This window comes from Scophthalmus maximus, chromosome 12 (assembly GCF_022379125.1).
Source record: "Scophthalmus maximus strain ysfricsl-2021 chromosome 12, ASM2237912v1, whole genome shotgun sequence".
NCBI lineage: Eukaryota > Metazoa > Chordata > Actinopteri > Pleuronectiformes > Scophthalmidae > Scophthalmus > Scophthalmus maximus.
Window position 1 is genome coordinate 11,554,432 of NC_061526.1, and position 13,487 is coordinate 11,567,918.

At 42.5% G+C, this 13,487-nt stretch overlaps 2 protein-coding genes across 5 annotated transcripts in view; one reads left to right on the forward strand and one right to left on the reverse strand.

Annotated features, from left to right (window-relative positions):
- Positions 1 to 757: 757 nt before the first annotated feature.
- LOC118317499 (HMG box-containing protein 1-like) lies at positions 758 to 9,039 on the forward strand. 3 transcript variants are annotated; one of them, XM_035646254.2, is made up of 13 exons: positions 758 to 879; positions 1,913 to 2,021; positions 2,717 to 2,824; positions 2,964 to 3,177; positions 3,795 to 3,924; positions 4,148 to 4,259; positions 4,355 to 4,464; positions 5,148 to 5,304; positions 5,395 to 5,539; positions 5,638 to 5,762; positions 6,403 to 6,586; positions 6,659 to 6,800; positions 6,895 to 9,039. In XM_035646254.2, the coding sequence occupies exons 2-13, from the start codon at positions 1,931 to 1,933 to the stop codon at positions 6,910 to 6,912; spliced, it is 1,536 nt and encodes a 511-aa protein (XP_035502147.1). In that variant the 5' UTR covers positions 758 to 879; positions 1,913 to 1,930; the 3' UTR covers positions 6,913 to 9,039. The 3 variants fall into 3 exon arrangements, with proteins under 3 accessions (XP_035502147.1, XP_035502155.1, XP_035502177.1); XM_035646262.2 differs by having other exon boundaries at positions 5,638 to 5,756; XM_035646284.2 differs by lacking the exon at positions 1,913 to 2,021 and having other exon boundaries at positions 825 to 879.
- Positions 9,040 to 9,101: 62 nt separating this feature from the next.
- The window catches only part of ptprz1b (protein tyrosine phosphatase receptor type Z1b), a 63,152-nt gene continuing 58,766 nt past the window's right edge, over positions 9,102 to 13,487 (reverse strand). For both annotated transcript variants that reach the window (XM_047336134.1, XM_035646219.2), the window contains 5 exons: positions 13,129 to 13,257; positions 12,866 to 13,018; positions 11,487 to 11,629; positions 11,238 to 11,373; positions 9,102 to 11,036 (listed from right to left, as the gene is read on the reverse strand). In XM_047336134.1, coding sequence (XP_047192090.1) covers positions 10,893 to 11,036; positions 11,238 to 11,373; positions 11,487 to 11,629; positions 12,866 to 13,018; positions 13,129 to 13,257 — 705 coding nt within the window. In that variant the 3' untranslated portion in view covers positions 9,102 to 10,892. The remainder of the gene's footprint in view (positions 11,037 to 11,237; positions 11,374 to 11,486; positions 11,630 to 12,865; positions 13,019 to 13,128; positions 13,258 to 13,487) is intronic.

Consider the following 13,487-nt stretch of genomic DNA (forward strand, 5'->3'; position numbering starts at 1 on the left):
CCCTCTCCCTCGCGCGCAGGGTGTAGGAAGTGGCGTACGCACGTTTCCAGCCCCGTTTTGTGCGTACGCCACGTTTATAAATGAGACCCCGGGTGTGTAGGTGTGAATGTATATATGCATGTATGGTATGTGTATGTATATATGCAAATGTATATATGCTCTGTCTTCAGGGCAATTAAGGTTCTATGTATATAGTTATGTAAATGATGAACTGTATTTAACTGTAGATATGTAACTATGGGTGATAGCTTTATAATTGTATAAAGTTATTTCAAATAACGATTTAATTGTTAATGGCTAGGATTAAATAAGTTTATATTTCTCCCTACTCCCTTTCGTGCATGTAAATTAAGTAACACTTCTTTTTCTATTTTGTTAGATATGTATTCAACAAATGCCGTTGTCCTTTTTGTTGTGGTTGAATTTTACATGCTCGAAAAAATGCTCTAAATGCTTTCAGTGTTTGGATTTTTATGCATCCCAATATTTGGGTAACATTATGAGGGGATTCAGCTCTTTACATTGCTATTAAAGGATCTTGCCTCATTGTGAGGTATCTTCCTTTGTGTTATAGTATCACAGTCTCAATGTGGTTATTTATTATTGTATATTTCTATATTATATCTTATTAGATAAAACGATTTGTATTTGTGATGTGTGCTACTTTTGGTTCACTTCCATCACTTAGAACCCACCCAGTGCTTTTTTAAGTGATATTGTTGTGGCGATGATAATGAAGAGAGCGAGCCTTGTGCTGAACGGACCAATGAGGACGAGGGAAGCCGCAGAGTGACATCAGATCGGGCCAATGGGATCGCTGGGGAAACCACTGTTTATACCTGCCCCCCCGCCTTCTCCCCGTACAAGGCGACTGTTTTGGTGAGTTACGGAAAAGTTCATAGGAATGATTTTACGGCTTTTTAAAACGTGGAATTAGACAAGCGGCGGCGCCAGTCGACATACGTGCCCGTGTACTTGGCACACGAACATTAGTGCGACGCTGACAACGTTTGTTTTGTGTTTTTCTGCCGTAGTCGCGCCTCGGTGCAGCTTTTCATTGTTGACGTTGTTACCAGTTGTTTTGGCGTCGCTGCCTTTGCGCAACAAGATGGCTCGTCTTTTTTTCCCTTTTTTTCTAAGTGTATCACCACATTTCCCTGCTCATAATCTCATTCACAGCGTTAAACGTGTGCGTTGACACGCAAGACTTACAAAAAAAAGAGGCTCGTACTAGTTTTTCGTCGACGTAACTTCGTCGACACTTTTCGTCCCGACGACGACAAAACTGAACACCGCTCCGTTCTTCCGTTTTACTAAACTCTACCACTGTCGACGCTGTTTGCATCTAGTGTCAGTCTGTTATCTCACGACCACCAATTTGTCCTGGAAGGTTAAACATTTTTATATTCGCTTTATTTAAGGTCTCACAGTATTTATCGCTTCCCATCAGCGCTGAATGAATGGGCCTTTTGGTGCGCATGCGCGCAGTATCCCAAAGTTTATGATCAAGAGCGAGCGAGTCACGTGACCAAATGGATAAACACGCTCCTAATCGTGTTCACGCGATTGAATGCCTTTAATACAGTCTATGGTTTGAATCCGACATTTTCTTCGGCGTCGTTGACAGTTATTAATATCCATATATGATAAGATGGAGCACTGAGCTGCAGAATGTGTCTAAACATAGGGGCCTGTTGTGGGCCCAGAGTAACCCTATGTCACCCCAACCATATACAGTACAGAGGAGGATCATGTTACTGTAGTGTATATGTGTGTGTGTGTGTGTGTGGTGAGGGATGGGAGGGGGATGTTTTTAGAATATGTCACCGGTGTATAAATGCACCGTACCTGCAGATCACATGGCGCATATGTGTTAAAAATGTGTCCCTTTACGTTTGTGTGTATGATTCAGCCCCCTGCCGTGGACATCATGGTGTGGGAGGTGGTGACCCCGGCCGTGCAGCCCGGTGACCCCAAAGCCTGCCAGGTCCGGGAGCCCGAGCTCCGGCCTGAACGCGCAGGTACATTTAATCTGCACTGGCGTTAATCTATGAAGGAATGGGGTTCCTCCAACAATATAATCATGTATAAATAAATAAATAAATCTGCAGTATTTAAAAAAAAACAACCAACCTACACTAGTTTGTAGTGTGTTTTGATTGACCCTCCCTGTCTATCACTTCCTGTTGGTAACAGACTCTCCGTCACAACTGTGTAGTTTCTAATCCAAGTCTAAAAAATAAACCTGATATGTTATGATACATAATTAAATTTTTCTTTTTCTTTTACTTTGGAAGCTCCTATAGAAAACATACAGTAGTTTTTAATAAGGTAAAATTTCCCTTTAATAACAAATTGCTAGAGTCCTTTGAATCTTTGAGAATTGCAAAAACCCCTGTTTCTTTTATTCTTTTTGTAACATAATAACCTAATGTTAATAAAAAATATTTCAAAACCATAGTAATCGTTTGTGAATTTATGTGGAAAACAACTATAGGTGATATTGTGTTGAGTTTTAGAAAGTTTAAAAAATATGTAAGTGCTTATACATAATGTAATACTAAATCATTGCTATTCTAGCCAGTACATCAAAATGTAATGGAACTTAATTAAAATGCTTAATCTATTTAAACAACAAATTCCACCTGTAAAAGTTTAAATTAGTCAGGTGTGCTTCCTACACAGTGATGCCATGCTTGTGTGTTCTCCCCTTCAGTGATGATGAATGTCGACGGCGACATGACTTCACATGACCTTCTCCGCTGTGACGAGCACTTCTCCCCCTCACCTGGCGGCCCCGTCAGTGACAGCTACATGGAATATGGTACATAACACAGCAGCACACTCTAAAACAGTCTTATAAAACGCATGTGGGAACGTATTTTTATTTTAAAATTCCTTGAATACAAGATCCACTTGTGACGCAAACTTTTCCCCCGGCGTTCGCTTTGCCCCCTTACCAGACGACCTGCCAGATTTACAGGAGGTTCGGGAGGAGGCGGAGCCCACGGCGGCAGCGCTGGTTTACCAGGTCGAGGTGGGTGTGTCCCACCAGGAGGAGCGCGCGCACGCGGCGATGCACTGCCCGCGGCCTCCCGACACGCACCGGCTGACACAGCTGGCTCACATCGCCACAGGGCCCCAGAGCCCCCTGCTGCAGGCGTCTCCTCACCGCAGGTACGTGCGCCATGTATGAATATGAAAATCACATCTTTCATGGGAAAACCTTTCATTAATTTTTACCCGTTTTAAACATGTTTTTGTTTTATTTCTGTATCTCATCTTATGTTTAATTCCGTGTTGTACTTCTTACTATTTCTAATGTCTATAGAATCATTATATTTTTATATTATACATTTTTGTCTTACCATTAAGCTCTTTTGTAATCGAGCTCACAAAATGCTACACAGGTCTTAAAGAACAAAATTAGCAGAGCTTTAGCTGGGATTTTAGAAAACTGAGGTCAAGAGTCCACTTTCCTTAGTGTAACAAAAATAAAAAACAACAACAAGCACTATAAAATGTTAATAAAATGATCTTTTCCCGACATTTATGTAATCAATTCAACACTTACAACATCCTTTCTCTAAATTGTATCTTCCCATACAAACTACACTTTTTAAGGAAAGTATATCTCAAAGAAAAATAATTCTGGTCATGAACAAAATTAAATTACAGCAACAGCAACAACACAAGCATTAAGGAGTGTTAAGATAAGGACAATAAACTCCTTAACTATTTAAACATCTAAATCGCCATTTACCAATTTACAAGTGTGTGTCGTTTTTTTTTAGCTCCTCCCTCGTCTGCATCTCCAGCATCAGTGCTGATCTACATTCCTATGCCCGGCCTCCTCCTCCTCGTCTCCCCAGCAGCTCACTGTCGCCCTCCAGAGGTCATGGCAGGGAGCGCCGACACAGCAGGGTACAGTAGAGCTCATGTTATCGCCTGCTTCCTTTTCTTGGTTTCCTCGCCAGTCTTCTGCCATTTTTTTTGCAAACACGACGTCCCGCTGGATAGAAACGAATGCTGCATCCCCTTGTAATTGTTTTGCCAGAAGTGTGAAACACTTGGTCGTGTGCGACCTGCGGTCTGCATGGAGGCAGACTTGTGCTAATGATGCTTCTCCTTCCCCGTTTTCCCCCAGACGAGCAGTGAATGCGGCTCTGTGGTGTCGACCAGATCCTCTCTGTCTGACGACGAAGACATGGGCTGGAGCTCCTCATGGCCAGCCACCGCCTGGCACTGTTTTCTCAAAGGTAGACTCACACACGCATACGTTCACGATTTTTGTTTCATATACCGTATGGGCCTGTCATAAGTGTGATGGAGGGCCGCTCCTCTCTGTCGTCAGGCACTCGTCTGCATTTCCATGGCGGCAGCGATGTGCAGTGGCAGGAAGCTGAGGAGTTGGACTCTGCCGAGGAAGACTCCTGTGACGAGGAGCGGTCCGGATCTCTGAAGGTATTCAGGGCCCATCGCCACACCCGAGACGTTTTTCAGATACCAACTCTGGAAGGTTCCGACATTTTCAGGCGTTCGCCTTCACACGTGACGAACGCTGCATTGGAGATTGTTTGGGTCATAGTATCATTTGCGGAACATTCTGTGGCATCTTTGTAGAGCAGCAGGAGAAGGGTTGGATTCAGATCCTCCTTCCTGTGTAAAGGAGGACTCATAGGAATTAGGAAAAGCAGACAGCGCTGCTCAGAGAATCCAACTCGACTTTCACGATACGTCATCAAGAAAAGGAGGAGGTTATTGACGCGCGTCTGCTGTGGTAAAACTACAAATTTCCATAAATGCTTCATAGGCAACGGTAACTTACATGATGTTTTGCGTCTCTTCTGGGTCATATTCATACTCTTCTACTTCTTCTACTTCTACTTTGGATTGAATCGTGCTGCCGACGAAATACTTCCCGGTCACTTCATGATTTAGGAAACTTCCTAAGCAAATTTGACAATTCGACTGCAACCCAGGACTTGATGATAACTTCACTGCAAAATGCAGTGTTTTGATTTGAACGGCATTCTGGGTAATCTAAGCAGAACAAAAACTTACTTGTCCAGTGGTTATATTCAGAGATGTATAGTAAAGATATATGTAAATGTATTTTATAAAAAACACTGCTCCTTCCTTTACAGAGTTACGGCTCGGAGGGTCTGCAGCTCTTGGAGCACTCCGAGACCGTGCTGTCGGGTCAGGCCGTCCTACATCTGACTTTTGACCCCGGCGCATTTGGAAACGCCCCCATGATCGCCAGGTGCCAACTGGACCACCCCTTCTATGTGAAGAGCAAAGGTAGTGTGAGCGACACAGCAGCGAATCTCTGAATTATTCATCGGCTCCTTTCGATTTGACCTCTCTTCTTTTGCACTTCTTCCCGTCAAGGGTGGTCGTCCTTCTACCCGAGTTTGACCGTGGTGCATTATGGGATACCGTGCTATGAAATGGCGGTAGGAGACGTTTGCCTGCCTCCGGGACACAGGGACGCCAAACACACGGATGACTCGCTGGTCTTTGACGCCTTTAGGAGGTAAATAGACATTTGATGATGATTCGGTGTTGCTTTATGTTCAAATATAGCGTAAATGCATATCAGCAGATTGATGATTGTGTGCGATTCTTTCTCAGTTACGACTTCACTCCCCTTGACTCCTCTGCGGTCTATGTGTTGAGCAGTATGGCCAGGCGGCGACGCGCCTCCCAGTCCAGCGGAGGAGCCGTTTCTCCGGACAGAGACACGCCACAAGGTCAAGGTGCCGTCTCCATAACGTTCAGATAATCCACTGTGTGAATAAGCAGGAACATTAAAGGTGACATATGATGTTCATATTCAGGTTCATATTTTTAATGAGGGTCACTACTTGAAAAGCTTTACATGCTCCAATTTTCAGAAAATGCATCAGTGTTCTCATACTGCCCATTCCTGCAGCTCCCCTTTTCACCCTCTGTCTAAAACACCTGGACTTCAATTAGCTCTGCCTCTCGATAAACCAAATGTGGAGGAAATGTCACGCCCCTTCACCAGAAAAGTGGAGATACTTAGATTGCAGTGGTGGTTACGCCAAAATAATCCAACTGTGACATCACAGTGGGAGCGAAATATGAACCAGTTGTTCAGAGCCAGGCTGTAGGGTTTAGCCAGATCACAAAAAAACGACAGGGTGGTCTTTTTTCACAATTTGTGGGCCCAAAGGCTCCACAAATACACACACTTATGTGCACCCTGAAAAGGCGATTTTTGCATAATATGTCACCGGTAAGATTGTTTGCATCTTGGAAAACGATAAATAAAAACAAACACTGAGGATGCATTATTTGAAAGCAGAGCGAACTTCAGGTAGAACGTAGTATGTGTTGATAGGTTTTTAAAGGGATTTTCTAAACTTCTCACAGATGCCGACAGTCGCACACACTCCCGCTCCCCTCATCAAAAGCCAAACAAGAGCCCGTCCGCCAGTGCACAGGGAGGGAGCAACGACACGGCCGTCAGGTGCAAGCGGCCGATGAACGCCTTCATGCTGTTCGCCAAGAAGTTCCGGGTGGAGTACACGCAGATGTTCCCAGGCAAAGACAACAGGTACAGTGCGCTCTGGGACGTGTGTTTGTTGTGAAGCCGCACAGTGCAGCAGCGTTGTGTTGTGTGTTGTAGAGCAATCAGCGTCCTGCTTGGCGAGCGCTGGAAGAAAATGCGAAGTGAGGAGCGGCGTACTTTCACCGTACAGGCCAAGGCCCTCGCAGACGAACAGAAGAGACTCAACCCAGACTGCTGGAAACGCAAACGAAGCAACTCTGTAAGGAGAGCACACGCACGCGCACACACACGCACACTAAACGTTGTTTGCCTTGTACTGTTGTCTAATCTAATTCCTCCTCTTTGCCTGACAGGGTTGTCAGGGAAATTAAGGCTGCAGAGATGAAAAGAGGACACACACAAATATTACACAGTGACGAAGAAAAGAAAACTATGCGTGACCTAATACTTTGCTTCAATATTATATTCTATTAACAAAAGACTTGCCTTGATCTCCCAAAGTGAGGATTCAGCTAAGTCTTTTTTAAACCTCGTCACGGTCACGAGCTGCAGTGTCTCGAAAACAAAAAGTCACTTCCCTCTCACTCACTTTTAAAAAGATTAAATCATTATATAGCCTTAATAATTGTGATTAATTATGAGAAGGTTTCACTGTGGTGTCTCCCTCTAGAAAGGACAAATTTTCCAAACTATTTTTCCGACGCGGATCATCGGGGCTCCAGCCACGACTGGAAACGCCACAGATCATTTACCAGCAATTTGACAGTAAATTTTTTTATAAATAATAATAATAATAAACAGAGTCTGATCCTTTTCAGTCTCTCGTATGCGTGGAACAGGTGGAATCTGTGGTGCTGTAAGCCTTGTAGCTGAATGTAGCTATTTTCCCCTAAATAAATATTTTATATACAAAGCATTTACTTGCCTGTATCACATTTTGCGCTCAGTGTATTTTACTTAGACTTTTTTCAACCTTTTGCTTTTGTGTAATTTTCCACATGGCAGATTTAGCGGTGAAAACAAACACACAGGCTTTTATTTTGAAAGAAATGCTGGTTATGATCAATTTATTGCGTGAGACACTGTGGTTCAGGTGCCAACAGCAGCATTTCCCCTGTTTGTACTCAGCCTTTATTTTTTGCAGAGTTTATTTTTTGCGGGATCTGCAATAATTAGTATTGTCATAAAGTTCACATGACAGTGAATTTGAGAATATATGGCTGTGACTTTGATCCGTCAGTCGTCATCGACACTGCCGAGGCGTCCAATGAGCGAGAGCAACGTGTTTCTGTTTTTAATTCTGACACCTCAGTGTGGCATAATAACTTCTTTTCTTTTTTTTGTGTGAGGTCAAAGTATTTATCTGTGATATAATCAAAGAAACATTAATACAGACGAGGGTTTGTGTCATTTAAAGTTTTTTTTTTAAGTTTTTGTTTTGTTCTGTTGGACAATTCTTCCCAAGCTGATGTGTTCACACTGATCGAACACATGAAAAGTGGTTATCGAAAATCAGTGTTTTTTGTTTTTTAATCAGGATGTTTGTTTCTTTTTTTCTGGGGGGGGGGGGGGGGCCCAGAAATGCTACAAATAGTTTTATCTCTTCTCTTTTACAAGTGTTTACATTCATGGAATCAGCATTTCATTTTCTTAAATCGCTCTCGGTAGCATTTTTTGTGTAAAAGATGAGGCGGACGTGATGATTTCAGAACCCTGGGTAGTTTAGGTTTTGAGTAAAAAAAAAGGAAAAAAAAAACACCAAAAAGCTGTTGCACATATAAAGGGCTGAAATAAAAATATAAACCGCCAAAGGAGCCTGTTCAAATATGCAAATTTTATATAATGAGACAGCCCTGGGCCCTTGAAGATTTATTGGGGGATACTGGATATTATGGTTCGACCACAGCCCCCGCAGGCGCACGGCAGATTTCGCACCACCCGCTGTGTTCGAATATCCCTCAGAGACAAAGATCCGGCTGAAGGCGTCATCTGATAGATAAAAGATTATGCCTGAAAAGCAAGACCCACCTGATAAAAAAAATTAGCCTCGTTAAAGTGATAATTCCTCAGATACCGAGGCTTCACAAACACGGAGTGATTGGATGAAAGTACAATGAAGTTTTTGCATTTCGATGTTTGAAAAGGTGACTTTTTAAACGGAAATTTGCAATAAATAAATAAATAAATAAATATTTTTCCAGGACGGGCACTCTCTCTCCCGGCGTAACGAGGTTCATTCTTAATGCACTATATACACTTTATCTTATGTGACTGCTACAGTATCATGTGTCATGACAAATATTAATATGACTATATATATATATATATATATATATTTTTTGGTTCCGGCGTAATCTTCAGTTACCCTTTCGTGGTTGTGCATTGATTATTTGATATTTTGTTGTATGTCTTTGCTATCATGCCATGTAGAGGTCCATCAGGGGAGACGATGCAATACAGTGTATCATAGTATGAATAAAAGCATGAGAAAACCATAACTCCTCGTCCTGCGTTCTTTTCTCGCTTAAGTAGAAAAAAAAAGAGATGTTTAAAACATAAACAAGGTTTGAAACAAATCTTTAATTGTGTCGCTTTAAGCCTGTTGCTTATGTACAAACTGCACCAGTTTATATCTGGAGATAACAGGTAGATATTAAGCCGCTACATAATCGTAAAGATAAAAAGAGACGACATTCCATTAAAAGGTATAAACAAATATGATCAATATTTCCAGGCTAGAATTATCAAATAGAATCCACACAGTTATACATATATATATATATGTGTGTGTGTGTAAATGGCTAGAAAATCATTTTTTAATAGTAAAATAGAAAATATATAAAGGTACAGTATAAACATACAGTAATTTGGCCTTTCCATGTATTATATTTCAGGGGTATTTACACATAAACTGAGATCTGCTCTGAATCGCTCTCTGGTGTCACTGCTGTTGCCCCGTGTGATTTTTGCATCCCAGGATGAGTTCAGTGGAAACGGTACAGTGGGGAACGCAAAAAAAACAGACACATTCGAGCGGCAACGTGAAAGTGAGTCGGAGGGTTGATTGATTCAGTCCGACGCAGTGGAAACGCGTGGATTTCCTCGAAAAAACGGGATCAGTGGTAGCAAGTGGCACGAGCTCTGAGCTCTCCGCTCCCTTCGCTCGTTCTCTCAACTTCGTTCATTCTCCGACTAATACAAGAGCTACGACCATGAAACCTCGATCGATTTTGGGTGGAATTTCCCTTTAACGTCCAGATTCTCCTCTCAGACAAAGTTACACCAACCGAGCGCAACAGGACATTGATCTCCTTTAAGAAAATAGATACAAACCACACAATATTATTATTATTATTTTGGCGTAATTAGTCCCACAGTTGTTGTACAGTATCAAAACTGTTTTTTTTTCTTTTTTAAGAGTACAATAATATGAATTACAAAAGGCACCAGAGGCCGCGTGGCAGTGGCAACGAGACACAAGCAAACAATTCGACTGGCAGTCACTCTACTGTCACGAGTGAGGCCTCACAGATTTTGGTTATTTAAACAATTGTTCTAAAATATGGGCATGTGGTAGTAATTCAGCCGCAGTGCATAACGCATTTTGGAGGAAAACATTAATCATCAATCATCATACGATTTCATACACAATGATTTTTCGCTGAGTTGGAATTTGAATCGGTATTTATTTCTGCTCTTGAGGAAAAATATGGAATATATATGAGAAAATATAAAAAAACTAAACAACAAATACACAAAAAAAAGGTAAAATAGAGATTCCAGTAGAGGGACAGGGAGGGTCCGTCTATGGGCCATGAAAAGATAGGTCATTGACAATGACATTATGAAACTGTATTTTTTACTCTTTAAAAAATATGAATTTACTCCGTGTTTTAAATGGACGTTCGGCCTCCTCTCAGAAACTACGGAGCCTCTGCTCTTCCACACGTGTTTTTTGCTGGAAAGGCAGTGAAGCTTCTTTTTTTTTGATTTCACTTCTCTCGATGTTTGTTCCATCAAGTGACCAGTGTCAACATGTTAATAGAAAAAGTGTTTATAATCGTCAACTTGGCGTGTTTTTGTAAGATGTTGCTCCGCGTGTTTTGGTCCAGAAAATCTGCAGCCCTTTTTTTTATTATATAGTAGTAAGTGGTCAGACTGTCTGACCAATCCGGCCTGTCTGACCTAATCCAGACATTGCTGATTCAACAGCTCTATAAAAACATTAGAACAGCATCTATTAACCATCACTAAAGCCATTAGTTAACATATGAACCAGAAATGTGTCTCCGGTGGATCCAGCAGCTGAGTCTGAGAGTATCGCGTGTAAAGACAGCGTGTGTGTGTGTGTCTACATGAGCGACTCCATGCTCTCTGCGATGTTGGTCTGTCCCAGTGAAACGGATCCGTTGGTCTCTGGACTCTGCAGGGCTCTCTGGTCCTCTTGGCTGCTCACCAGACTCAGCACAGCGTGGTACAGATACTGGTACTGCTCCTGCGGGGGGGGGTGGGAACACACAAATACACACACCTCAGAGACAGCAACTGCCATAAACTTGGGTCAAAATAATACACCTCACCGGCTACTCCTCGAAGGTGGGGTGAGATTTCCCCCCCAAAACTGGTAAACTGTGATTTCAAAGTTCATAAATGTGGTGCGTGAGTTGTGTGTGTGTGTGTGTATGTCAGCACTTACTATATCATTAAACACCCCAGGCCTCATAAGGTTGGTCATGCGTGCCACCTGGTACACGTCTACAGCTCCCTCCTCCTCCAGCTGGCTGGACAGCGTGGTGAGAGCACACAACAGCCCCGATGTAGCGCCTCCCAACCTACACACACAACAAAGATAAAACACAGCAAACCGTGGTGGTCCATGGATAATGTACCCACCCAGAGGGAGAACTGTCAAACGACTGAGCGACCCTGTCTGCGGTGTACTCACGGATCATGCACGACCGTAGGCCGGTCTGTGCGTCTGCTGTGCTCTCTGACCGCGTTCACCAGATCAAAGCTGTTACTGATGGGACTGTCAGGGTTTGGCCAGCAGGGGGCGCTGTACTGACGCACCTCCAGCACGAAATTGTTCTGTGTGGTCAGAGAGAAACGGTAAAAAGGGGGATTCAGGGGGCCTGTACTGCGAAAGTAGAGGCAACTTAAGCTTTAACTCTGGTTTTTCCGTCCTACAAAGCCAGTTCTCTTCTTACATCACCATGCTACCTTATGCTGAATGGCTAACCTTCTTCTCCAGATAAGAGATCAAAGCCTGTCAAACAGCCGCACTACTGACCAATCAGATCACTGGGAACCAGAGTGTCATCATTCAACAGGATCCCATCAGGGACAACGGAGTTTAGAGTAATGTGACAAATAATAAAGCGCAGCAGATATTTATGAATGAGTGGAATCATGTTGCTGTTCCAGACTTTTCATGTGTCCAATTTGAACTTCTAATAAACGGAGGGAGAGATTTCACACTACATAAATACATATAGACGCATTAATATTAGTGCTTCAATTCTATCACTGCAACAACATGAGGTGACTGTGGCGATAAATAGTAACTTTAACTAAATACTATCTCTTATTAGAATAATGATCCACACACTGATCAATATTCCTCATGATCATGAACGAACAGTTCCGTCTGATTTGACTTCATCACACATGAACGTCTTATCTGCTCCGCTTCAGCAGCAGAAACCGTCTGACATCACTTAATGTGCTGAAGCAGCGATCAATAATCACCAAACTTCTGAGATATCGAAACCGAAATCCTATAATTATGGACGTTATCTTACATTAAGCATTTTCCCAATAGTGGGAGGAAAAGGCTTAATGTGCTTAATGTAAGGCCCATAATTATAGGATTTCGTTTTTTTGATTTTTTTCACAGGTGTAAGTCTTTTTTTATTTTAGTTGTTTGATCACATTATTTTCATCTGACTTTGTGTCCTTTAAAACCAAATCGACCTGCACGTATCAGCGTTTCTTTTCGAATCATGTTGAAAACTTTATTTGTGGTTCTGACGATGTCGCTGGTAAATTACCGACTCCACCTCTTTCACATGAACAAGCTCGTAACAGGACAGAAAAACCCAGTTTCGACTGAGACAGTTGATATCCAGCTTCTAAGTACAGGTGATCCAGGATGGTTGGTGTTTGGTTAAGTCAATCCAGACAACGAACAACATATCCTGGGTGTGTTGAATTCGCTTCGTAGTACAGGCCCCCAGTGCGTGAGGGTGAGAAAGTCCAAGTGTCTGAATGACAAGTCCTAACAGTATCTGTACAATATGCTGTGTGTGTGTCTCTATGTGTTACCTGTGTAGACTCCAATATGAAGTCCTGCATCAAAAGCCTCTCATCGTTGGACAGACAAACGTGCTCCTCCCCCGAGAACGACACAGTGAAACCCTCAAAGCTCATTGGCTGATCTCTACTGGGCCAGTAGACACAACACTCCCTCTCTTCACTCTGACATGGACATGAAAACATGGAGGAGGGTGTGTGTTAATACAGTACGCACTCATTTACGTAGAGAAAGTTTTTTTGTGTGTGTGTGTGTTTGTGTGCATGTGCTGTACCTGACAGTGTGCGTCCGGCAGACGAACAACAGTGTGTGTGCTGTGTTCCCAGATCATTCTCCAGAAATCAGCCACCGTGCTACTCAGAGGAGTCTGGCTCACTACGAACTCCTTACTGTGGTGACGTCCCTGCATGTGAAAACGTGAGCAGTGTCACACAACTCGCAAAATATACAGCAAAACTGCCCTTTAATTTAAAATGGTGATAAATGGATGTCTTATTACGCTTACTTACTTACTTATTTACTAACTAATTTACCTACTTACTTACTAACCAACTAACTAACTAACTTACTAATTTACTTACTTACTTACTAACTTACTTACTTACCTACCTTCCTACCAACCAACCAACCTAC

Excerpts from the sequence above, each read along its gene's own strand:
- LOC118317499 (XM_035646254.2), top strand. The coding sequence starts at position 1,931 with ATGGTGTGGGAGGTGGTGACCCCGGCCGTGCAGCCCGGTGACCCCAAA. Across the intron at positions 2,825-2,963 it reads TGACAGCTACATGGAATATG|ACGACCTGCCAGATTTACAG; the intron begins GTACATAACACA and ends CCCCCTTACCAG. Across the intron at positions 5,305-5,394 it reads CTTCTATGTGAAGAGCAAAG|GGTGGTCGTCCTTCTACCCG; the intron begins GTAGTGTGAGCG and ends CTTCCCGTCAAG.